This window comes from Carica papaya, chromosome 5, assembly GCF_054855325.1.
Source record: "Carica papaya isolate Zhongbai chromosome 5, ASM5485532v1, whole genome shotgun sequence".
NCBI classification, from domain to species: Eukaryota; Viridiplantae; Streptophyta; class Magnoliopsida; order Brassicales; family Caricaceae; genus Carica; species Carica papaya.
The window spans coordinates 34534060-34558728 of record NC_142313.1 but is presented as its reverse complement, the minus strand read 5'-3'; the positions used below and the strand labels follow the sequence as shown (position 1 = coordinate 34558728).

At 34.1% G+C, this 24669-nt stretch overlaps 1 protein-coding gene across 1 annotated transcript; it reads right to left on the bottom strand.

Annotated features, from left to right (window-relative positions):
- Nucleotides 1-392: 392 nt before the first annotated feature.
- MAP1A (methionine aminopeptidase 1A) lies at nucleotides 393-18816 on the bottom strand. Its single transcript, XM_088220335.1, has 17 exons — nucleotides 18528-18816; nucleotides 18118-18216; nucleotides 17866-17916; nucleotides 16825-17010; nucleotides 14320-14395; nucleotides 14025-14072; nucleotides 13828-13872; nucleotides 6856-6955; nucleotides 5884-5935; nucleotides 5756-5797; nucleotides 3085-3146; nucleotides 2916-3014; nucleotides 1660-1733; nucleotides 1496-1565; nucleotides 1253-1318; nucleotides 1080-1168; nucleotides 393-794 (listed from the first exon to the last, which is right to left on the bottom strand). The coding sequence occupies exons 2-17, from the start codon at nucleotides 18177-18179 to the stop codon at nucleotides 717-719; spliced, it is 1200 nt and encodes a 399-aa protein (XP_088076461.1). The 5' UTR covers nucleotides 18180-18216; nucleotides 18528-18816; the 3' UTR covers nucleotides 393-716.
- Between the last annotated feature and the right edge of the window lie 5853 nt (nucleotides 18817-24669).

The window sequence follows — 24669 nt, the reverse complement described above, 5'->3', positions numbered from 1 at the left end:
AAATTACAATTTAGTTTTTGTAAATAAAATCATTTTTTGCCATTTTAAAAAATTACAATTTATGAACAATAAAGTGATGAAAAAATTTGTAAATAAATTAATACAACTCATAATGTGTACTTCTTAAACACTTCAAAAATCGTTTTTTTTTTTAATTATTATGCCAGCTCATACAATGTTGGAGAATTTACAAGTACTATTAAAGTTGTCATACACTAAACAATGACTTCCAAAGTGAGAACAACCAGCATCTTCTTTTTCTTTTTTTTTTCTCTCTATCTACTTAAGAACTATTCCTTTTTTCTTTCCCTTGACAACAGGGATCAGAAACGAGAATGCAATTATCATTTCAATTTCAAGTTCTTATGCTAAAATTATAGTAATGCTCATAGTTTAATAGCAAAACTTCAGTTGTATTGATATTATCAGTATCAGAATACAAAACAGTCAAGGGGATGGAGGAATCCATTTTCGGGCAACCCTACAAATGTGACATAGCCTTTTACTTTGTCAAAAAAAAAAAAAAAAAAAAGAAGAAAAACACTACAAACAATATAGCTAATTCAAAATTGAATGTTTATAAAATCCAATGAGTGAAATCAATATTAACAGCAGGTAATCAGGAGCCTCCAACATCTGATGACATGTAGTATATAGATTTTTCTTGGGTGATACACACAATTCACCTTAAAGAGTAAACTAAATTTGGGCAGCAACTAAGCATTTAACCAAGGGAACACATTCGGGGATGAAGGTAGCCGTGCTGTAAGAACCTCAACTCCAGTTTCAGTTACCTGCACAATATTATAAAAGCATAATATATTATGAAAACGACAAAATAAGAAAGCTAACATCTAGATATTCCACGAGATTAAAACGAGAGAATCAATCTGGGAGATGTGCAGAGTACAGTTGTGGATAAGTTAAAAGTACACAAGTCATACAATTGCCAAAACTCCCCACTACGCGCACAACCATATGAAGGAATAAGGACATTCCATCGAAGATCACTTTCTAGTTCCAGAACATTTATTCAATGTACTTCAGTTATAAAACAAAGAGCTAGAAATGCAGGTTACCAGAAGAGTGTGCTCAAACTGAGCGCTGCGTTTTCCATCTGCAGTAACAGCAGTCCATCCATCAGGCCACATTCGGTCACGCCAGACTCCTGCCAAAGTTCCACCAACATGTTGTGAGATAAATAAGCTTTGAAGCTGGTAGGCCAAACAATTTAAATAACTGCCACAATTACCTGCATTAATCATTGGTTCAATTGTAAAGGTCTGCCCAGGCTTCATCACGCCAACTGCTTTATTCCCTATTGGGGTTAAGGCTCACCAATTGTTGACTGAATAATACCTTATATACATTTTTCTTTTAGAAGTACTAGGAAGGCATTTTATTAGCTATGCTATTTAACCATATTCCATGATTAGAAAAGAAAGATTGTATCTTCATGTACATATAGTGTTTGGAGGCCTGATATTAAGGATACTTCCATAGTGAGGAATATTTGGTGCACAATGAAACAGTTCTCCAATACCATGGCCACAATAAGATTTTACCTATTTCAACAGAAGAAGAGTATAGAAAAACTGTGTCCTTCAGGTTCATGAAATAGAGTTAGACTATATTAAACAGCGTGAAGTAATAAATTACCACTGAGAACCCTGACATTGTAGCATGACGGTTAATCACCTCTCCGATCTCCCGAAACCGTACTCCAGGTTTCACTGAGCAACACCCAAAAGACAAAATGCAAGAGAAACTCAAATTAAACTTCAGGGTTTCAGTACTGCATAGGACAGGGGACAGCAACCAACCAAATATCATCTGCTGGTCACCTTAAGTCTAACAATAGAAATCTAAAGTGACCTCTTTGATTCTTTGGCCTGTTTTAGTCCTTGTTCTGGGGCATGCCTTCTGATCTTTTATGTGTGTGTAGATATGCATATATATATATACACAGAAAAAAGAGATTATCAAGAAGAAAAGATAATGCAAGAAGAGGATAACACATCCTCACATATAGAAAAACAATAGTAGAAACGAAAAGGGGAGAAAAGGCAAAATTCAATGGACAGCATTTCATTCCTTTGCATAATAAACAAAGGAAAACACGAAAAAAGTCATACACCTTAGTCACAAATAGACACACAAATTATTTATCCCATTTTGTTCCAACCACAAAACCAAGCAGCCAGCCTGTTTACAGTGTCTTGTGAAAAGATACACACGTTCATTTGCAAAAAGACGTTGAACCAAAGAAGATGATGAGAATACTAAGAAATACAATTATAGTAGGTGACTCGACTCCAAACCTTCCAATGTAGCAAAATACAAACAACAGAAAAAAGTGATGCAACCAGAAAACCAATAATACTAGACATATTTCCCAAATGGTTTAATTCATGCAAGAACAGAAAAAACCTCAACTCCATGTTTCCCACTATTTTCTTGTGTGTAAACTAACTTAATCGCTTGAACCTCTAAAACCAACCAATAGATAAGCAAATATGAGTAGAAATGTCAAAAATGACCTATTATTTTAGCAGCATCAAAGTCAATGTAACTAATATAGTATCCAATAGAAACTGTGCTCCTCTCAAGCGCATTCAACAATAATAGAGGTCTTTACAGTTTTGTATATGGGTGGCACCCTTTTAATACCTAATCGATAAAACATTCCTTTATAAAAAAAGATACAAGAGAATGTAGAGAATCAAAATTCATATATTTTCAAATAAAGAACTAGAAGAAAGACACAAAAGAGGTCATATTAGAGAAAAGGACCCTCTAACATTTCCAAATATCATGATTACAATGTCAACGCAAATACACAATGCATGCTAATGGATTTCCTTTTTTTTTTTTTTGAGACAAGCAAGAGCATTAAGAGTCCTGGATATGCATACCAATGGCTATTGCTTTCTCTAGACACTCATATGTACATTGAACCAATTGGCAAGATGTTTCATCAACATTTCCCACAAAGTATGTCTCATTGAGATCACCTGCACATTCGTCAAGCATTTAGAATCCTGGCAATAAGACTAATTTATCCATAGGGTTGAGATTTCTTACCATGGACACCTTTATAATACACAGTCACATCGACATTCACAATATCCCCATCTTCTAATTTCCTGAAGAAAGTGATTCGCAGTTATCAGAAAAAATTGTTCAAATGAAATTGAGAGGTTACAAGATTCCACAAATTATTTATAGGAAGGGTTAAAGGCCATTGTTCTCTATATGGAAATATGCAGAAAAAAAGTTCAAATCTGGGACCAAAGTAGAATGAATCAACATCAAGTTTAAGAAAAACAAAGAAATATACTCCATTCCCTATGCAACCAATGAACTGAGATTAGTTGCTATAACAAATAAATATGCTGTTTTTTTATTGTAGCTCATCAAATGATCTAACATTACAACTTTAATGTAGATAATAATGTATTATATTTTAGAGAATAGTTAAAAAGATCCTAGAACATGGATATTATTCTCAAATTGCACCTTTCACTTCTAACTGAACCAATTCAAACATTTAACTTAGGTTTTGCCATTAAATGCTCATGGTCCACAAGGACAACATATGGTGAGAGTATCATGTGAAAGAATACTGCTGTAAACTTAAGGCATTATTTTATTTTTGTCACCCTTTTCCCCTTTATCTAATTGTCCCAAGGTTTCTTTGCAATCATCTATCAGTTTTTAGCGGCGTACTCTTTTCTCTTTCCCTTCTCCTTCATTAATGGGGCAATTATTATCATCTATTGAAGATAAATATAGCCACCAATTGATGCAAACTGCTGGAAATCAAAGCAATTTGTTTGAAAGGTGACCCCAGTATTTGATGGTTGATTTAAGAGAAGGACCTCTAAAAAGGCTAACTCCTATGCCATTTTCCTCTTCTTCCCTTCTCATAAGAACAATAATTTCTAAATCTACTGTAAAAATAAAAAAATTATGATAAACCCATAATGTTATAGAGATTTTGAAACAAAATTTTTCACAAGTCAAGCTACTTAATCTGGCTATAGCCAGTATTAGAATTCAAGATAAGTTACTATCTCTCATATATACACAAGCATGACAAAATCCACAAAGAAAAAAAAGAAACACTCTCATTTTTCAAATGCTCAAAAAAGCCCCAGCAGAAGGAATACAGACAGAGAAAGAGAGAAACAAAAGTGAAAATAAGAGAATGTACATGCAAACCTCTCCCTTCCTCCCTCCCTCCCTCCCTCCCTCCCTCCCTCATAGATACACAAGGACAGAAACCACCAGGACAAAGAAATATATCAGTTCACATGCCATAAACCCCAACAAGAAAAAGTTTCCTTCACAAAGAGAAGAGACGAAAATGGGAAGTGAAGACAAGAGAAAGCAACTTGTAGGCCAAACAGTCAACAATAACACTTCACAAATTCAACACCCACAATTGGGAAAAAAAAAGAGAAAAAAAAGGAGAATAGGAAGTGAATATAAGATAAAAGCCCTAACCCAAACTTCTTTCCAAAAAAAAGAAAAAAATTCTTAACCCTAGCTATGGAATGAGACAAAAGGTGCTGCCTTTCTATATACTTCCCATGTAGGTGATAAATTATATGGCAACCACAATTTTGGCAGCAAGATAAGATAAATGACGAATGGATAAGTGAGGAGAAGAGGAAAAAAATAATTTTGTAAATAAAGACAACCACAAATAGTATTTTTTAAAAAAGGACAACTAGAAAATAGAATAACAAGAAACGCCCAAATATAATGAAGTACAACACAAGCTGGCTTCCATCAGAAGTAACAAGGTGCACAAGCAACTTGGCTATAGACCAACGTACAAGGATATTATTTCTAAACAACCTTAACATTAAGTACCAAAAGAATCAAAAAGGCGCTAACCATTGTTGTCAGAATTATAAGATTCAAATTATAAATCAAAAAATTAAATTCAAAAGTAGAATGATTAGAATCATATTGGTGAATCAAAATATATGAATAATCCAAGGGAATCATGTAATTTTTATTTCAAAAAAAATCCAAGGGAATCATGTAAATCACATGCGAATCATATGAATCAAGTAGAAATGTAAAATTTAGCCAGTTCTACACGGACAAAGTAGAATTGAAATGGATAAAAACCCAAATTAATAGTTTCAACACCATTTTCATATAATAAGTTGAGAACACTGAAATTGACGCACATTTTGCAGTTTTAACAAAGAAGAGAGCAATCAAAGGAATGACTGTAAAAAAATATGGAGAAGTTATTGACCTTGACAAATGATAATTTTTTAGAGGATAAATTTTGACAATATATATAACTGAATATGTGTGGACCCACCATAATATCTAGATTGTTTATTTTGAGTTGCTTAAAATTTTTGGCATTTTGAAAATAAAATTTCTGTAATCAAGAAACATGGTTATGTACTCAATATACTTTCAAGGTAAGTATTTTTTAATTGGCTAAAATATCAAGAATACAAAATATAACTTTTTTAATTTTTAAAAATGTTTTAAACAGTATTATTTCTAAGCATTTTTCTCTTTGTTTAATATACATATAAATGTACACACATATACTGCATACATAATAGTGAAATTTGATTCAGAAAATGGGTAAACCTGTGATTGTGACACGCAATTCAAATTTCAATTTAGAAACTATTGTCTGAAACAATGTTCAGAAATTAACTGAAATAGATAAACAGCAACATCAACATTTTCGAATGACTGAATTTAAATGTACCTAGCATCAGGGATTCCATGGCAGATTACTTCATTAACTGATCTGTGCGACAAACAAAGAAGTGCTAGTGTAAATTTATTATGAACCTGAGCTCATTTATAGAAAATGAACAGGAAAAAAGTACCTACGTGCAGCAAGACTTTGGAAAGAAATGATAATTCAGGGGGGATGGATAAGCTCCTGCAGCAAGGTTATCCAAATATATTAAATAATATCAACTACTAGTCACAGTGGCTAAAGATAAACACTTACACTCAGAAGATGAAACTTACGTCAAACTGTGGCATATAATACTACAGATATCCATGACTGTAATTATTCCCAATAAAAATTTAGAAAAATTCTTGCAGCAACTATTATCTTTCAAACTGCCAATCCTTTGATCCTTCCACTAAAACTAAAATTTGAAACTGGTATTGGTGGATACCACAAGAAACAAAATGGTATTCTGGGTATACACAAGGAAACTGGAATAACAGAAGAATGCCAGTTTATTCAAAGAAACTAGTATTTACTGGTCATTCTGGACAATGCAGTAAATTTCCTCTTTCATGGAAGTATATATAGTGGAAACATGTGTTATTTAGGAATTTCAGCATGCGCCCAACTTGTTTTGTAGGAAGTTCCACACGCTGGGTCATAGCATACTACAAACATACTGCTCCAAGAAAATCTTCAACAACAATAAGAAAGATCAACAATGTCACTCAAAACCATCCTCTCTCCAAAAGAGTTCATTTTAACAGGTAAATCACAGATCGACATACAGACAATACATCCCGCCAATTCTTTACCAGGAATAGGCACCAATTTTGGGCCTCAGTGATTGATGAACCAGATGTTAATACAACAGAAATTAATACACACTTGAAATAAACACTGTGACTGCCAAAAGTCCAAAGAAAATGCAATTGTAGATACAGGATAACCAATATTAGGTAAAAGATTAATGTCCAAAAAAGAAAGACTCTGCTGTAGTCGATAAGACATACTATCCTATGGCATCCTTAATTTGAGAAAAGAAAAAAAATCAAAAATATTTTGAAAAAAAAAAAGGAAAAGAAAGATCAGCATGATAACAGCTCAACAAACATACAAACCAGCAGCAACTGTAGCCTCGTGAACCACCCGATCAATTTCATCAGTTGTCACACCAGGACGAATCACCCTAGCTGCTGCGTCTAATACCTCTCTTGCAATCTGACAACAATTTTCAAATGAAAGGACCCAAATTATTATAAATTAAAGATTTGGGAAGATGCAATATCTTTTTCTTTTGAATAAAAAGGATAGATTCATACACAGATATCAAGGGGTGCAAACTTGTATACAAAAATATGTAAATATCGATCAAAATGTTAATGGGGTCCCTAAAATCCTCAAAAGAGTAAAGAGAATGACCCTTAATAAAAAAACCTAGAGTCTGAAAGCAACTATCCTTAACCATATCAAACCCTCCTTCCTTGCCCTCAAAAACTCTCATTTTTTCCTCACAAACCACAAAAAAAATGGTCAGGGAAATAAGGCTGAGATGCTTCTTCCCGCCATTAATACCCTTCCACGCCTAAATTTTCTATCTCAGCCAGCCAGCCATTATCCAATTAATATCCAAGATGCCATAAGTAACGGTCTGTAGTCTATAGGCAAAGGGACACGACAAGAAAATATTTTGCACCACTCCACATCCCTTTTACACAAGCAACATCCATTCAATATAATCCTATCCCCTCCTAATCAACTCAACCAGAGTTGGAATACATCCTCTGACACCCTCCCATGCAAAAAAGGCTGTTCTGGCCGAAAGCATTGACCTTCCAGATTTACTTGGAAGGAAAGTCTCTAGTCGTGATCTCCTTTCTTGTTAGGTAATTGTAAAAAGATCTCATAGAGAAAATCTCACTAGTATTTAGGCTCCAAATGGGTAACCCTTCTGTCCCATTAGGTCTAGCCTTAGCAAGAGAGAGCAGCAAGGTTTCTTACTCCCTAATTTCTCAATCATTAAGATTCCTTATGACCTCCACAAAACACTCCCCATTCTCCATATAGCCAACATAGGAATCTTGTCACAATGCATCCTTGTACCAAGCAATGGCATAAATCCAAGTGAGTTGATTAGGAGGGGATAGGATTATATTAAATGGATGTCAGATTATTAAGAATCAGTTAAAATCTATTCTTATCAACTTGCATTTGAATTTTAAATTTAATTTTCCTTGAATTATGTAGTAACCGGATAAGGGTGGAATTGAGTTTGTGTACAAGATCATCACTTGCACGAAAAAACAGGATCTGTGATTGTAAATTGGTTGATCTAAGCCATGCAAACATGAATGAAAATGCAACCCTTTTTCTTGTATCATCTTCTAACAATTTTACCGAAGCACAGAAACAGAGAACTTTGCAGGGTTATGCTTTGTTTCTGTGCCCTCTCTCTCTCTTACTTTTTCTCTCTACAAAAGCTACCTAATTAGTTTTTGAAAACAGCAAATTTTCATGTAAAAATATTACAATATAATATTTTTACATCCCTTTTACACAAGCAAAATCCATTCAATATAATCATATCCCCTCCTAATCAACTCACCCAAAGTTAGAATACATCCTCTGACACCCTCCCATGCAAAAAAGGCAATTCTGGCCGAAAGCATTGACCTTCCAGATTTACTTGGAAGGAAAGTCTCTAGTCGTGATCTCCTATCTTGTCAGGTAATTGTAAAAAGATCTCATAGAGAAAATCTCACTAGTATTTAAGCTCCAAATGGGTAACCCTTCTATCCCATTAGGTCTAGCCTTAGCAAGAGAGAGCAGCAAGGTTTCTTACTCCCTAATTTCTCAATCATTAAGATTCCTTATGACCTCCACAAAACACTCCCCATTCTCCATATAGCCAACATAGGAATCTTGTAACAATGCATCCTTGTACTAAGCAATGGCATAAATTCGGGTGAGTTGATTAGGAAGGGATAGGATTATATTGAATGGATGTCAGATTATTAAGAATCAGTTAAAATCTATTCTTATCAACTTGCATTTGAATTTTAAATTGAAGTTTCCTCGAATTATGTAGTAGCCGGATAAGGGTGGAATTGAGTTTGTGTACAAGATCATCACTTGCACGAAAAAACAGGATCTGTGATTGTAAATTGGTTGATCTAAGCCATGCAAACATGAATGAAAATACAGCCCTTTTTCTTGTATCATCTTCTCACAATTTTACCGAAGCACAGAAACAGAGAACTTTGCAGGGTTATGCTTTGTTTCTGTGCCCTCTCTCTCTCTTACTTTTTCTCTCTACAAAAGCTACCTAATTAGTTTTTGAAAGCAGCAAATTTTCATGTAAAAATATTACAATATAATATTTTTACATCCCTTTTACACAAGCAAAATCCATTCAATATAATCCTATCCCCTCCTAATCAACTCACCCGAAGTTAGAATACATCCTCTGACACCCTCCCATGCAAAAAAGGCAATTCTAGCCGAAAGCATTGACCTTCCAGATTTACTTGGAAGGAAAGTCTCCAGTCGTGATCACCTTTCTTGTCAGGTAATTGTAAAAAAGATCTCATAGAGAAAATCTCACTAGTATTTAGGCTCCAAATGGGTAACCCTTCTGTCCCATTAGGTCTAGCCTTAGCAAGAGAGAGCAGCAAGGTTTCTTACTCCCTAATTTCTCAATCATTAAGATTCCTTATGACCTCCACAAAACACTCCCCATTCTCCATATAGCCAACATAGGAATCTTGTAACAATGCATCCTTGTACCAAGCAATGGCATAAATCCGGGTGAGTTGATTAGGAGGGGATAGGATTATATTAAATGGATGTCAGATTATTAAGAATCAGTTAAAATCTATTCTTATCAATTTGCAATTGAATTTTAAATTTAAGTTTGCTTGAATTATGTAGTAGCTGGATAAGGGTGGAATTGAGTTTGTGTACAAGATCATCACTTGCACGAAAAAGCAGGATCTGTGATTGTAAATTGGTTGATCTAAGCCATGCAAACATGAATGAAAATGCAACCCTTTTTCTTGTATCATCTTCTCACAATTTTACCGAAGCACAGAAACAGAGAACTTTGCAGGGTTATGCTCTGTTTCTGTGCTCTCTCTCTCTCTCTTACTTTGCCTCTCTACAAAAGTTACCTAATTAGTTTTTGAAAACAGCAAATTTTCATGTAAAAATATTACAATATAATATTTTTACATCCCTTTTACACAAGCAAAATCCATTCAATATAATCCTATCCCCTCCTAATCAACTCACCCGAAGTTAGAATACATCCTCTGACACCCTCCCATGCAAAAAAGGCTATTCTGGTCGAAAGCATTGACCTTCCAGATTTACTTGGAAGGAAAGTCTCTAGTCGTGATCTCCTTTCTTGTCAGGTAATTGTAAAAAGATCTCATAGAGAAAATCTCACTAGTATTTAGGCTCCAAATGGGTAACCCTTCTGTCCCATTAGGTCTAGCATTAGCAAGAGAGAGTCGCAAGGTTTCCTACTCCCTAATTTCTCAATCATTAAGATTCCTTATGACCTCCACAAAACACTCCCCATTCTCCATATAGCCAACATAGGAATCTTGTAACAATGCATCCTTGTACCAAGCAATGGCATAAATCCGGGTGAGTTGATTAGGAGGGGATAGGATTATATTGAATGGATGTCAGATTATTAAGAATCAGTTAAAATCTATTCTTATCAACTTGCATTTGAATTTTAAATTTAAGTTTCCTCGAATTATGTAGTAGCCGGATAAGGGTGGAATTGAGTTTGTGTACAAGATCATCACTTGCACGAAAAAACAGGATCTGTGATTGTAAATTGGTTGATCTAAGCCATGCAAACATGAATGAAAATGCAGCCCTTTTTCTTGTATCATCTTCTCACAATTTTACCGAAGCACAGAAACAGAGAACTTTGCAGGGTTATGCTCTGTTTCTGTGCCCTCTCTCTCTCTTACTTTTTCTCTCTACAAAAGCTACCCAATTAGTTTTTGAAAGCAGCAAATTTTCATGTAAAAATATTACAATATAATATTTTTACATCCCTTTTACACAAGCAAAATCCATTCAATATAATCCTAGAGAAATGGTGGTCATAGTATGTTGGTCATAGTGCTTTTAATCATAGTAAGTCTCCTCCCCTTCCCCATTCCCCCCCCCCCCCCCCTCTTCAATAGGAGATTCCTCTTCCATCCTGCCAATCATTGTTCAAAACGTTTGACCACTAGATCCCATATCAAGACATCCTTATATTTGGCTCTTAATGGTATTGATTGACAATTCTACACACTTACATCCAAGAATACCAGCCAAACTAGTAGCATCCCTCTCATCACCTAGTCTCACCAATTTAGACGTGGCAAGACTGATATTGAGTCCCAAAACTGCTTGGAAGCATAATAAAATACATTTGATGTTAAGTAAAGTTCTTTTACTCAGTTCACAGAAAATCAGTGTGTCATCAACAAAGACAAAGTGGGTCACCTCTTCCACAGGCTCCCCTTCCCCCACCTTTAATCCCTTAACTGGCCCAAGATCTCAGGCCCCCAAGAGCATTTTATTGAGAGCTTTCATAATTACGATAAACAGTAAGGGTAAGAAATGATCACTTTGTCTGAGATTTATATTAGCTTTGAAGAAAGAAGATGGCATCCATTAACTATGACAGGAAAGGAGGTTTTAAAAACACAGTTCCTAATCCACTTTTGTCATTCATCCCCAAAACTAATCCTTTTCAACATAGTAAGTCTCCATCCTGCCAATCACTGTTCAAATTGTTTGACCATCAAATCCCATGTCAAGACATCCTTCTATTGGCTCCCAATGGTATTGATCGACAATTCTACACACTTACATCCAAGAATACCAGCCAAACTAGTAGCATCCCTCTCATCACCTAATCTCACCAATTTAGACGGGCAAGACTGATATTGAGTCCAAAACTGCTTGAAAGCATAATAAAATACATTAAATGTTAAGTAAAGTCCTTTTACTCAGTTCACAGAAAATCAGTGTGTCATCAACAAAGACAAAGTGGGTCACCTCTTCCACAGGCTCCCCTTCCCCCACCTTTAATCCCTTAACTGGCCCAAGATCTCATGTCATAATTACGATAAACAGTAAGGGTAAGAAATGATCACTTTGTCTGAGATTTCTATTAGCTTTGAAGAAAGAAGATGGCCTCCATTAACTATGACAGGAAAGGAGATTGTAGAAACACAGTTCCTAATCCACTTTCGTCATTCATCCCCAAAACTCATCCTTTTCAACGTATAACCAAGGAAGGCCCAATTCACATGGTCATAGACTTTTTCTAAACCAAGATTATATAAAACCTCCCTTCAATTCTTGTGTTTAAGCTCATCAACAATCTCATTAACAATTCAAACCGCATCTAGGATTTGCTTGCCCAAATAAAAGCATGCTAGCATTCACCCACTTCTCCCATAAGCTTTTATCATTCTCCTCACTAGTACTTTAGCAAGGAGTTTACACGTACATCCCAGGAGGCTAATAAGTCTTAATTCTTTGATACTTGTTGCCCCCTTAGCCTTAGGGATAAGAACTTAGTACCTTAGATGTTCGTTCCCCTTCACAACAGAGCCATCAGTCTCCAACTCCTCTACATAGTTGACTCTCCTACAATAATTGGCCATACAGTGAAAGAACTTAGTAGTCCTGTCTCCCTCCTCCATCCATCTGGTTCTTGACTTCTACCTCTTAAGAGATCTCTTCCATTTGGATTCTGTTGACCAATTCAAGGCGAATAGTCTCCCTATGAGCTGAATCATCAATGAATTGACCCACTTCTCCCTCCCTCTTGTCAAGACCCCCAACCCCTGGAATGGAATAAGGAATGAATGACTACAGACTATCCCCCCTTCTCCTCTTTCGACCACTTCTTGATTTTGGTCTTTATCAACCACAATTTCCTAGCCACCTATAGCTTGCATTTCCTTCCACCATCATAATATCCCATGAATCTTTAATTTCATCTTGAAAACTCGTGACTTTTAGCCATTTGTCTTCAATTTGAAGGGATAAGGCCCCCATTTCACCCATTAGAGTCAAGACAAACAGAGAAATGGTCAGGGATGGTGTGTTGTAATAGTTTCTGATACAAGCCCATAACCTAGAACTGACATGACACTGATACAAGAAGTCTATCAATCATGGAGCAGGACAAGTTTGTCCTCTTATTCGACCGAGTCCATTTACCTCCAATTAGAGGTAAATCCAATAATTCTAGTCTCTCCAACATCTCCTAAATTAATCAGCACAAATCCTGAATTCCTGGCTGTGCTTGTGCAGATGCAATATTATTGTATGATTTTCAAAATTTCCTATCCTAGTGACACAAAACTCACACAAATTTTACCCTACATCATTAAGGAGTTAATAGAAAAGAGTGTGTATTGACAAAGCATTAACTTATGTCAGTTTCTTCTTCTCTAAAGCTCATAATTTTGACATAGAAACAATGGGTTACCCAATTAGTCCACCAAGTTCCTACAAGTATTGGCATCAACAAGCATAGAGTAGCGCAAACAATCAGAAAGAGGGTGAAGATATCTTTCAGAGATTTCAAAATTGTCTCTGTTGGAGAATGTTATCTTCCTGCTATCTTTGTCGTTAAGCAAAATAAACATCCCATATATAGTACAGCCACAGTAGTCAAACTATATCGACAAGTACTTTCCCGTGTAAAGCCTATAATTTTAATCTGGATTGTATAGTTAAAATCACAGGGTATTTCTGCTTGAACAATATAACCCAAGCTCTAGAACAATTTCAGAGATGAATAATCGCATAATCATGTAAAAAAGTAGGACTGCTCACAATATGTTATAAAGTGTGCTTCCCATACAAATATCTTCCTTTAAGTCATAAATAGGTTCTAACCAGCAATGATTTGTATACATAAACATGGACAGGCAATTGGAATACACAACGCAGACCACACGAAAGTTTTATACAATATCAGTATCTAAATGAGGGAAATAAATTTGGTTCTCTATGCATAGGGGAAATATTTGACAATAAAAATAACAAAATGAACTTACTCGACAAGTTTCTCGCATTCTCTCAATTTGATCTGGAGTTTTTATCTTCAAAGCAAATATATCAATTCAGTGATGTGAAAGCAAAAGGAAAAGAGAAGGAAATAGAAACTGAATCAATTAGCAAGAGAAGAAAATTCTGAATTTGTTAAATGCCATTGTTTACCCCCAAAAAAAGACATTCATATGCACAAACTGACCTCAACAACATGCTGCAGCTCGCTGTTAGGCTCAATTTTTGGGACTCCCTGCAAGTTAAAAGAGAAAGAGGAAACATTATATGGAATAAAAAATTAGTGACCATAAGAAATTAATGAACCGAGCATATCTTTTTCCTAATATGAGTATCAAATTCACATTGCATAAAACTGTGACCAAATTGGAAAAGAGATCATTTGTCAACAATGAATGATCATGTTCCAGGAAAGAACTGTCAAGTAAACATTAAAGAAAATCCATCTTAATATTTGGATAGACCTAATTCAAGAGACTTACATCAACTGCCCAATCAGGTTGATCTATGTGTGCAGGTACAGTGCGCTTGATAGAAATGGGATATGGCCTCAGTGTCCTACAAAACAAGATTGGAAAATGAACCCCATAACAATAGGGTAAAATCATGAGAAATAATTCATAGTTCGTGAACCATCCAGCAAAACCTTGAAGATAAGAAGAAATTAACTCCAACAGAGAAAGAGGATGCATTCTGAACCTCCAATCAAACTTGTATCTAACTAGCTACTTTCCCCAATTCGACATAAGTAATTGCATATAACTTGGTGTATCATGAGCTTACACAAGGAAGTGGTACATAAAAATAGATGCATCAAAGATGATAGAGAACTGTGCAAAATTAGTATCATATAGCAAATACACAAATCTTGTCTTAAATCCTAATATTCTATCTCATTCAATTCCTAAATCTTAATTAATTGATATTTAGAAATTAATTATAATTTACAAACTTCAGATACATAATTAAATCAAATTCACATATATCTTCAATTCAATGACTATGAATTTTATGTTTCAGGCTGGGTAAGGAAGAAATAACAAAAACACTTAACTTTAAATTGTGTCACCTTCAGAAAAGAGTGAAATCCTATATATTGATAATAATATAGTCATAAAAGCAAATCTCTCCAATCTTTAGGCCTATCACCTGGAAAAACCAAAGAAACATCTCCATAGTATGATTTATCACATCAGTTAAGCCGTCCAATTGAGGATGATTGGTAAAACTTAAGGATAAGTAGGTACCAGATAGTCTAAACAATTATTCCAAAATGCACTGGTGAAAGTGGCATATCTTTATCTTGAAAACTGATTCTGGTAAACCATGTAACTTGAAGATATAAGCAAATATTGCAATATAAGGATGGGATAATGGCAGAAAGTGCAAATACTTTGGAAACTAAGCAACAACCAACAAGATGTTCTTGACCAGGGAATGGACGAAGGCCTTTGACAAAGTCCAAAGAGATATCTGACAAAATTTGATGCGGGATGCGAAGAGGCTGCAGTAATCTAGTAGGTCGGATAAATCACATATTCATGAGTCCATTTAGATGGCCCTAATGTCCTCCGCAGATTATCACTAACACAACATGAGAACCTGATTAAGGAAATAAACTATAAATTCATGGAAAAGGCTGAGTTACCCAAAGCTTTGATGACATTGTGGTAAATTCAATCACATTGGACATGTTCACTATCAATGACAATCACCCTCATCTAATTTCCCTCTTCAAGAAGGGGAGTCATCTCATGCACCAAAGATGAATCCAAAAACCTGTATGTGCTACCTGGGTCAATCAACACTATCTTGCATTGTTGGGAAGGATTCCACACCCGTGATCACGTGGAGTGAAATATAGATTTCGTATCCCACTATCTTCTAGACTTAGAGCACCAAGGAGATAATAAGGGGATTCACTGTCTTATAGACACATAGGGCTTCCACAGACAAAGAACCTTACCCTCTTCCTCAAGTCACCAAAGGCGAAGATCATTCCCCAAGCAACTCCCAAATGGAAAAAGCAATATGGAGGGAACTTTATTTTTCCAAATTCATTCCCACGGAATCTAAATGCTAGAACACTCTGAGACTACAAATAATTATACAATGATTTCAAAGTGAAGTTCCCATCTTTAGAGAGAGGCTATGAGTAATAGTCATTCACAAAGGTCTCAACTAGGCACTTGGAAAGAAGAGTCATCATCTCCACAAACTTAGCTACCTCTCAATCACTAAGGTTTCTGGAGACATAGATGTTCCAACCATTAGGCTCCAGATCCATAGTCAAAAACAGATGTTTGTCTTTACCTCGTTGGCCTTCAGTATAAGTTTTGAGAAAGGATTCAAACAAAGATCGCCCGTAACTATTGGCTCTAAGACCAAAATGATATGTTCCCCACTTCAGGATCTAGTTATTGGTCTAGTAATATTAGAATTCTAACTACAGATGACTGTTTTCTATATCTTCTTTGTTCTCTACTTTTAAGATAGTATAGGTTCAAGTTAGGGAGAGAACCTAATGATTTTTTGAGTGAAAATGTACTGAATACTTTCTCACTAAATTTCTACATATTCATTCCACAATCCGCAACATACTTATAGCAACAGTTTGGTACAGTATGAGTTTCGTTAAGACCAGACTGCCAATCCAACTGACTTACAATCCAAATGTTAACTGCCGACCACAAATGTTATTACATCTATCAGGATAAAGGATTACACATTAAAACAGCCTACAAATGGGAACAACATACTAGAATTAACAAATAAATGACATCAGTCATACAACAAATAACCTAAGAATAATTAATTCTTCTTCTTCCTTGGATATACTTAATCAAATGGCACATTGCCATAGCTGATAACACATAAGCATGATGGGTATATATAGTAGATAAAACAAATCAATTACTGTCTGATTCCAATTTACTGTAATGCAAAGACTTAAGGAATCCAAATCCAAATAAATCCTTGAGAAATACCCTGTCCAATCAAAATGGGGAAATTTTGGAGTTCGGGACTGTCCTTTCCTCAAGCAATATAGCCACCCTTCAGTAACTGAGTCTGAATTCTGTTCAGCCAGAGGACCTGTCCCAAGTGCAAACTGCTTTGCCTTCAAATGAACTGATTTGTGGCTACTCCAAGAAGCCTTGAAACAATCCTGAGTGCTGCCAAAAAGATCAATGACAAGAATATAGAGAAAGTAAGTTTGATAACACAAGTATTCTTCACTTTGGGAGGTTCCACATTATATCTCACAACAGAAAGAAAATCAAATCTCATATTTCCTGCATAAGATTCATTGTCAACAAATTCAGTTCTTTCCCTTTCATCCATATCATGGTCATTCTTGGAAACATAATAGTAGCACAATGATGGCCCAAAGAGTCAGACCTACTTAAACATGATTATCTAGATAATCAAACGAAACTTGGGATACAAAGCATATCAACTAACAGAAGACATTGTTACATTGATGCAGAGTTGTGACCAATCTAGAAGCAAAGCAAAAGGTTTCCAGCAAGTAAACCAAATATGGACTGACAGGACAACGGAATTAGTTAGCTTTCGCATTTTGTAAAGAATCAAAATATTTATACTGCAGTCAAGCTACTTAACTCCTAAGACATCATTCTCTTGATACGGGGAATTATTGCTGATTTCTTTCCCAAAGTTTAGTTTCCATCTTCCAGTACCAAGTGTGGAAAATAATAAATCACTTTACAGATATTAATTTATGTAATCATTACAAACCTAAATCAGATATTTTTATAAATTGACTACCAGAAAAGAAACATAGACTCCTTGAACCATTTTTTCTAAAATTCTCTCAGTAAAGGTGCCTTTGTCCCAACTAATTGGTTTCCTTTTTCTTTTTCTTTCTTTTTCTTTTCTTGTTTTCTTTTTCTTTTGAGAGCAAAGTTGCATTTCATATTAATGGTAACGATAATTGGCCTTGCACTAAAAATGATGAATAGACAAAAACAAACGGTGGTTGGCGATGGTAGGATGTTGTTACAAACCAGAAAGAAGCAACTTCACGGGGAAGCTTTAATTCAAGGCATTTGGGGCACCTGCAAACATAAGTAGTAACTGCAGAATGATTTATTTGTTCTATGAAGTATAAGAATCAAACAAATGATAGGATTCTTCATATCCAATTTCATTCTTAAATTCATACGATAATTATCAAATTCAGATTACTATCTCATTCTATTACACACATATATATATATATGTGAACGATAACCTAGTAGAAATTAGTGACTACATACTGAAGAAGGGCAGGTTTGCCGCATTGAGCGCATGAAACCCCAACATCGGATCCACGGTCCATCGAAAGCTTAATTCTCGCCTCTCAGTTTCAAATTACACTGCGATTTACAATCAAGAACCACATATTGATCTCGGTAAATGAAGAAACAGAAGAGAAATAGAGAAATAACAGAATCGAGGGAAGAAAACACAAAGAAATAGGATTCTTGGACTGCAATTCATCGATCGGAATCCAGATATTTAAGCTGTTTGATTCACAACTGTGTTTAACTACTTCAGCTATTAAAATTGATTCCAGTTATGGTTTAGTACCCATTTCTTTAGAATCAGTTTAAAAGTCGCTCTTTTGACCACATAAAATATATAAATGAAGATTTCGATTATATCAGAGGAGAGAAAATTCTCCAACCTGTGATTGCTGGTTCTTCCCACGATGACCAAAATGGAAGGACTCCTTCCGGTTTTTGGCTCTCGGTGGAAAGAGACGGAGCAGGAGTGAGGAGACAGGGAGGCTAGGGTTTTTCACCAGTGAAATTTAAAAAGAAATGTTCCAACTTTCTATTTCCGACTATCATTAGACAGAGCAGCATTAACAAAGGGATCTAAAATGTATTGAAGGGAAGTATTTTTATCTGGAAAAGTCGAAAAGAATAGTTGACACTTCAACACGCTGCAAACATATTATCCTAAAAATGAAATATCCAGGACAGGCGGCTTATCTTAAGAAAGTAGCCTTTTTTATTTAGAATTATGTGATTATTGACTTGATTTGTTGAAGTCATTTTATGGACACTTTTAAAACGTTGATAAAGATATTTTGATTTAAAAAACATTGATTTATTTTATATATAAGAAAAATATATATTTAATCACACCTAACATTAAAGTATTTTCTTTGTATATTTTGAGAAATATTCTAATAAATCACCATTTATGATACGTCAGTTATTTAAAACGATATTTATATATTCAAAAAGTAATTCTTAAAATTACATTTGTTAATACTTAAATAAATTTATTTTCTTTAAAATTTCTTTCACATATAAATTTTCTTTTAAAATTTCAATTATTTTTAACAAATTATAACTTTAAAAGATAATCAAAAATTATTTTTAAGAATGATGCATTTTCTAAAGAGAATTTTACAAAAAAAAAAATTGGGCCTTCAACTATAATTAACATAATTTTCATATTAAATAAGTAAGTATAGAAAAATATACTTGATCTTTAAATTGTCTCTTTTCTTGTCGATATCCTCGTAGTCACTTGTAGTTTGTGCTATTTTCTTGAATTATGATGTTCTTTCTAATTCAAAAATTCAATTGACATCATTAGTAAAAAATAGGTTTATGTCATTTATTAAAATTTATTAATCTTATTTAGTATAAAGATATGAAAAAATTCTAAAAGTCGATTTGGAGAATTTGAGATATCATTAATTAAAAAGATAAACAGTTCAATAATTAAAGTTTATTACAAAACTAGAAACTCACTAAGGATAGACCTGATTTTTCTTATTCTGAAGTCTAGAAACTAACTATAATTAGAGAAAGTAGTGAGCATCTCAAATTACCATACCAAAAAGTGAAGCCTCCTATTTTGACATTTTTATTTTTTTTATGTATACATATGTATTCTAAGGTCTAAGTATATTGAGTTCTTACTATATAATCTTTGATGATTATTTAACAATCATTAAATTAACTAAAGAGTGTGCAAAAGTTAAGTTCATAAAATTAAAGAAAGCATAATTTAAAGTGCAGGAAAAAACTACATAAGATAAAATGTACACATTATAATGCATAAGAGTAAAGTTTAAACAAGTGAAATAGAGATACATCCGACTTGTAATCATACTTTTCTAAATGTGCGATTAAATAAAATGTGATAAAGTTAGGTTCATAACTAATAAAGTGCAACAAATTCAAGAGCAAATAAAAGGGAAGTAGAGGAATATCATGATTGCAATAGTCATCTTTAAATACTTTATCCGATAAGTTACTAATCTTAGATATTATATCATAAAAAAAGAAGTAATAGAACAAAATAAAAGAATAATAGAGTAAACCATAATAATAATGTCAAATATGCATAAAAAAAAGTAAGAACATAATGTGGGAAAAAGGCTTTGTCATGACATTATTTAAATATCCTAGGTGCTAGACAATCAAGTATAACTCGCACTTTTCATAAACTTAAAAAAATATAGATGGAGATTAAAATAAACAATAATTTAAAATATGTAAATGATAAAATGAAATAAAGTGATTTCAAAAGGCCAAAGTTTGAGGATTGAATAGAGAGCCACCCTCAAGCATGGAGAATTTCTTAGTACATACATATTTAGTCATATCGAATTCCAATTCCTTGACTAATAGCCCCTTCCAAATCATAAAAGGGAAAAAAAAGATGGATTTGGGCAAATGAAAGAGATTAAAAAAAGGAAAACCAATATAAATAAAATTAAACAAGTATACGGGACTAGGATTAACTTATAGAATGAGTGTGTGTAAGCTCAACATAATTCGTATCAAAGAGGGAAGGAAACTTAAAATTCATACTTAATTAAATTGATTATTATGTAGTGATATTTGATTTTATTTAAGAAAAATATATTGACTTATAGGATAAATTTTGTGTGAGTTTAACAGTTTTCATATGATAGATATAATGAAATTTAAAATTTTTATTTAATTAAGACTTATTTAGCTTATTTTCAAAAATCATCCTCATTTTAATTCAATTGAGTTTAGATTGATTATGTTTTGTTAAAACCTAAACATGTCAAACAAATATAGTCATACTTTTTCTAATCATTCATTAAACATAAATTCAAAATTAACTTCAGATCTAGGATATAAACATTATGTCTAGCCGAACCTTGCTTGGGGAAAACCCTAGGTAAAAGCATTTTTTTCTTAGTTTGTGTCCCTCAAAACTTGCGATTTTAAGGTAATTTTTTTGAGCAAAAACTTATTTCTCTCCTTTGCAAGTTCTTCACTCACATAAAATGTCAGTTTCATTTTCTCTTGAAATGATGAATTAAAGTAAAATATCTATAATATGGCACACACAATTATAAAACTCTAATAAGAGTTTCAAGAACATTTTTCTCAAGCTTTTGAGTCAATAAACTATGCTACCAAGAATAGAAAATTAAAGTTTAATAGATTAATATTTTAATTATCTAACACCTTAAGTCCAAGGATTATTGGCCTAATAACTTTTAGACTCAAACAATTGACTCTTAATGTAACTACCCGAATTTTTATAGATAAATATGATTGTGACCTTTCATTTATATACATCGAAGTAAGTATTTACATTCATACATTTTTATAAGGATTATCATTCTCACAGTTAATTTTAACATGCTTTAACTATAACATACTACAAAATATTTAAAACTTTTCCTAAAATACTTTAAATCTAAATAGTTAGATAACACTTAAAGTTTAAAAGATCAAATTCGTACAAACAAGTGTCTCTCTATCCTTTATACCTTTTAAACAATATCTTCCTATCTTGACGGTTTTTCGACTTAGTTCTGATCTTTCTATTATGGAATTAATAAAAAGGAATGAACCACTACTTGGTCAATAAGAATAATTTTAGATTCCAATCCAAATATTGGAGATAATATACAAATTCAAACCATTACTTTTACCTGAACTTACCACGCCCTTCACAACCATCTGACTTCTACACTCTACTACAATTACATCTATCTTACTAACCACATGTTTTCATTTCTTATATACCTCATTTCATTCAAATAATAATCATTATTTCTCAATCTCAATACCATAACGTCATAACCACATTGATTGCACATATCTATATATAAAATATATTTTCTTCTCAAGACCTTTAGTCCATCATAAGTGTTTTTTTTTTTCATCCAGCTTATTACTATTCATCACCTAGTATGTAAAATAAGCTATTAGTTGACCTTTGAACGAGTGTCCCATATACAATATTCTTTTATCCTGATAAATTCTGACCCAAACAAATTTATTAACCCATCTGGACAATTTTTCAATTTCTCTAATATGCCTTTATTGTTTATTAGTTTTCTTTTTTCTTTCAAATTTAGTCTATTCCACTACTGCATCTGATTTAAGCTTACGTGCTCAAACCATCCTACCTGAACCTTCCTTTTCCTCTTTATTATTTTATTTTATTTTAGCCCAATTCACTTCTGCATCCCCTTTAAGCTACGAACTTAACCCATTATACCTGAATCTTCCTTCTAACTTAACCCATTATACCTGAATCTTCCTTCTCCTCTTTATTATTTTACTTGATTTTTTATTCATTAGACCTAATCTACTAAAATTTTGAACCCCTCAATAAGCCCATTTCATTTATGGGTTTATTCTACCCAACCTCTTTTCTAGATTTTGTACTTATTATTATTTTTTTGTTTACAATTTTGTTTCATTTCCCTCCCTTAATTAATTAACTAAGCCCAACCTAGAAATCCTCATGGCTCTGGTTGAGGGAAACTAAAGCCTGGGCCTCATGGGTACAACAACCCAACCCACATCAAAACTTCTTTCCATTTTCTCCAACCTCTGAAAACCCTATTTGCATCTCAAATTAATGTCAGTCGACACCTTCATCACAAACCATCAACCATTTCATCTGTCGCCCATTCATCACATAATCCATCAATAATATTCCTAAAAATCAATAAATATTACAATCATATAACAAACAATGCATCTAAATCAACTATATTAGCTTAAATATAGAAATTTAGAGTATAAACTACTATTACTTTTACCTGAACTTATGACGGACGATGGTCATGGTGCGGTGAATATTTCTTTTATCGGCTATCGTGCAACATGAGCCAACAAACTTTTTGTTACTCCGAAATTCAGCATAGGATATCGAAGTACCTTCGGATTTAATATTAAAATAGACGAAAGTCATATAAGGCAAATGATTTACCTTTAGATCAACAACGATACGCTATCAAAGTGAGCTCACACAGCTACTCTTCCTCTCCTCCCTTCTGTGGCCGACGGCTCCTTAGTCTCTTATGCTGTGTTTGGTTAATTTTTTGGATGGGTAATTAATATACGGTAAAGTTTAGTAATTACACTGGATGGTAATTACAAAATTATATTATATTTAGGAAGATTGTGTATTAATATATGGTAATGAAAACTATTTTATTTAGATTAATAAGATGGTATGTAACACCCAACATTTGCTTTTATTTTTATTTTTATTTTTTAAAATATAGTTATTTATTTATTTATTTTATTTATTTTAATTTATTTTATTTTAATTTAATAAAAAAAGGGTAAAAATTTGTTAAGGATTAAATTGAAAATAATTTTGGAAAAAAAGAGTAAAAATTTGGGTTTTGTGAGTATTTTTGAAAGAAAAATCAGAAACCGGGGGTTAAAACGTAATTTAAAAAAATTACGCTACGTTAGATGCTCGGTCAGCAACCCCGACCAACCAGGATGTACCAGGTGGCAGAGGTACTGATGCGGGAGGCCACGCGGGGGGAGCCACGTAGGCGATCCGTGTGTGCACGATCGAACGGCTGAGGTCCGTTCCTGCGTGCACGGATGACCTAGATTGAAATCGTGCACGGACGGCCCAGATTGAAAGCGAATTGACATAAATAACCCTATCCGCACCCAAACCCTAACCCTAGCCTCCAGAATTCCTCACCGGAGAAGACAACTCAGCCACCGGGAAGCCAATCGCCACCATCCGCGGCCACACCGGAACAATTTATGACGCCAAACGAGGTAAAAATTTTACCATTTGCCCAGAATTTAATTTTAAACACATCCATGACAAAATTAGAGCAAAAGGACCGGTCAATTGGCCGAAAAACGCTGGCAAAGCCTAGCGGCGCCGCCACGGGGTATTTCAAAAAATGCCTCTGATGAGGTCCTTCCCGATTCCCGTTCGATGTGATTTTTCCACCATTGCGATCACCGTTTCCTTCTCTACAGGTTGACCGGAGCAAAACACTCAACTGCAATGTGAGGAGGAGGAGCCGCCGCACTAGAGAGCCCTGCCGCTGGTGAGTTTTGGTTTTCTACAGTTTTTTGGCCAACCGAGGGCCCTAAGTGTGTTTTCGCGTAGGAAGTGATGCAAATTTAGCTAAATTCGACCGAAAATGGTCAAAAACAGCCAACCCGAGGCGGATCTCCACCGCAAGCAGTAGTGCAGTCGCCAGAGCACGGCGGAGCCGCCGTGCTAGATTTTTAAAATTGGTCGAGTAGGTCCTGGGACTGATTTTTGGGTTTATTTGGGGCATTTGTAGGTACTGTAAGCGCGTTTCAGTTTCCGAAGAAAAATTTAGGGAACCTAAGGACCGCCCGTAGACGCAGTAAACCATTTAGTTTTTTGGCGTCAAATCAAGTAAGGACCCATCACCTTATTTTCTATTATAGAATCAAAATTTGAATAAATAATAATACGGTATTTTGTATAAATTAAATAAATGTGTATAATTAATTACGGATTGCTAATAGAGCCCGAACCGGACATTGTTCTCTGGTGATTTATTTTAC

Coding starts and splice junctions, on each gene's coding strand:
- MAP1A (XM_088220335.1), bottom strand. CDS start 18,179: ATGGACCGTGGATCCGATGTTGGGGTTTCATGCGCTCAATGCGGCAAA. Junction 14,396..16,824: donor CCCCATTTTGATTGGACAGG/GTATTTCTCAAG, acceptor CTTGTTTTGTAG/GACACTGAGGCCATATCCCA. Junction 5,936..6,855: donor CGAGGCTACAGTTGCTGCTG/GTTTGTATGTTT, acceptor ACCTTGCTGCAG/GAGCTTATCCATCCCCCCTG.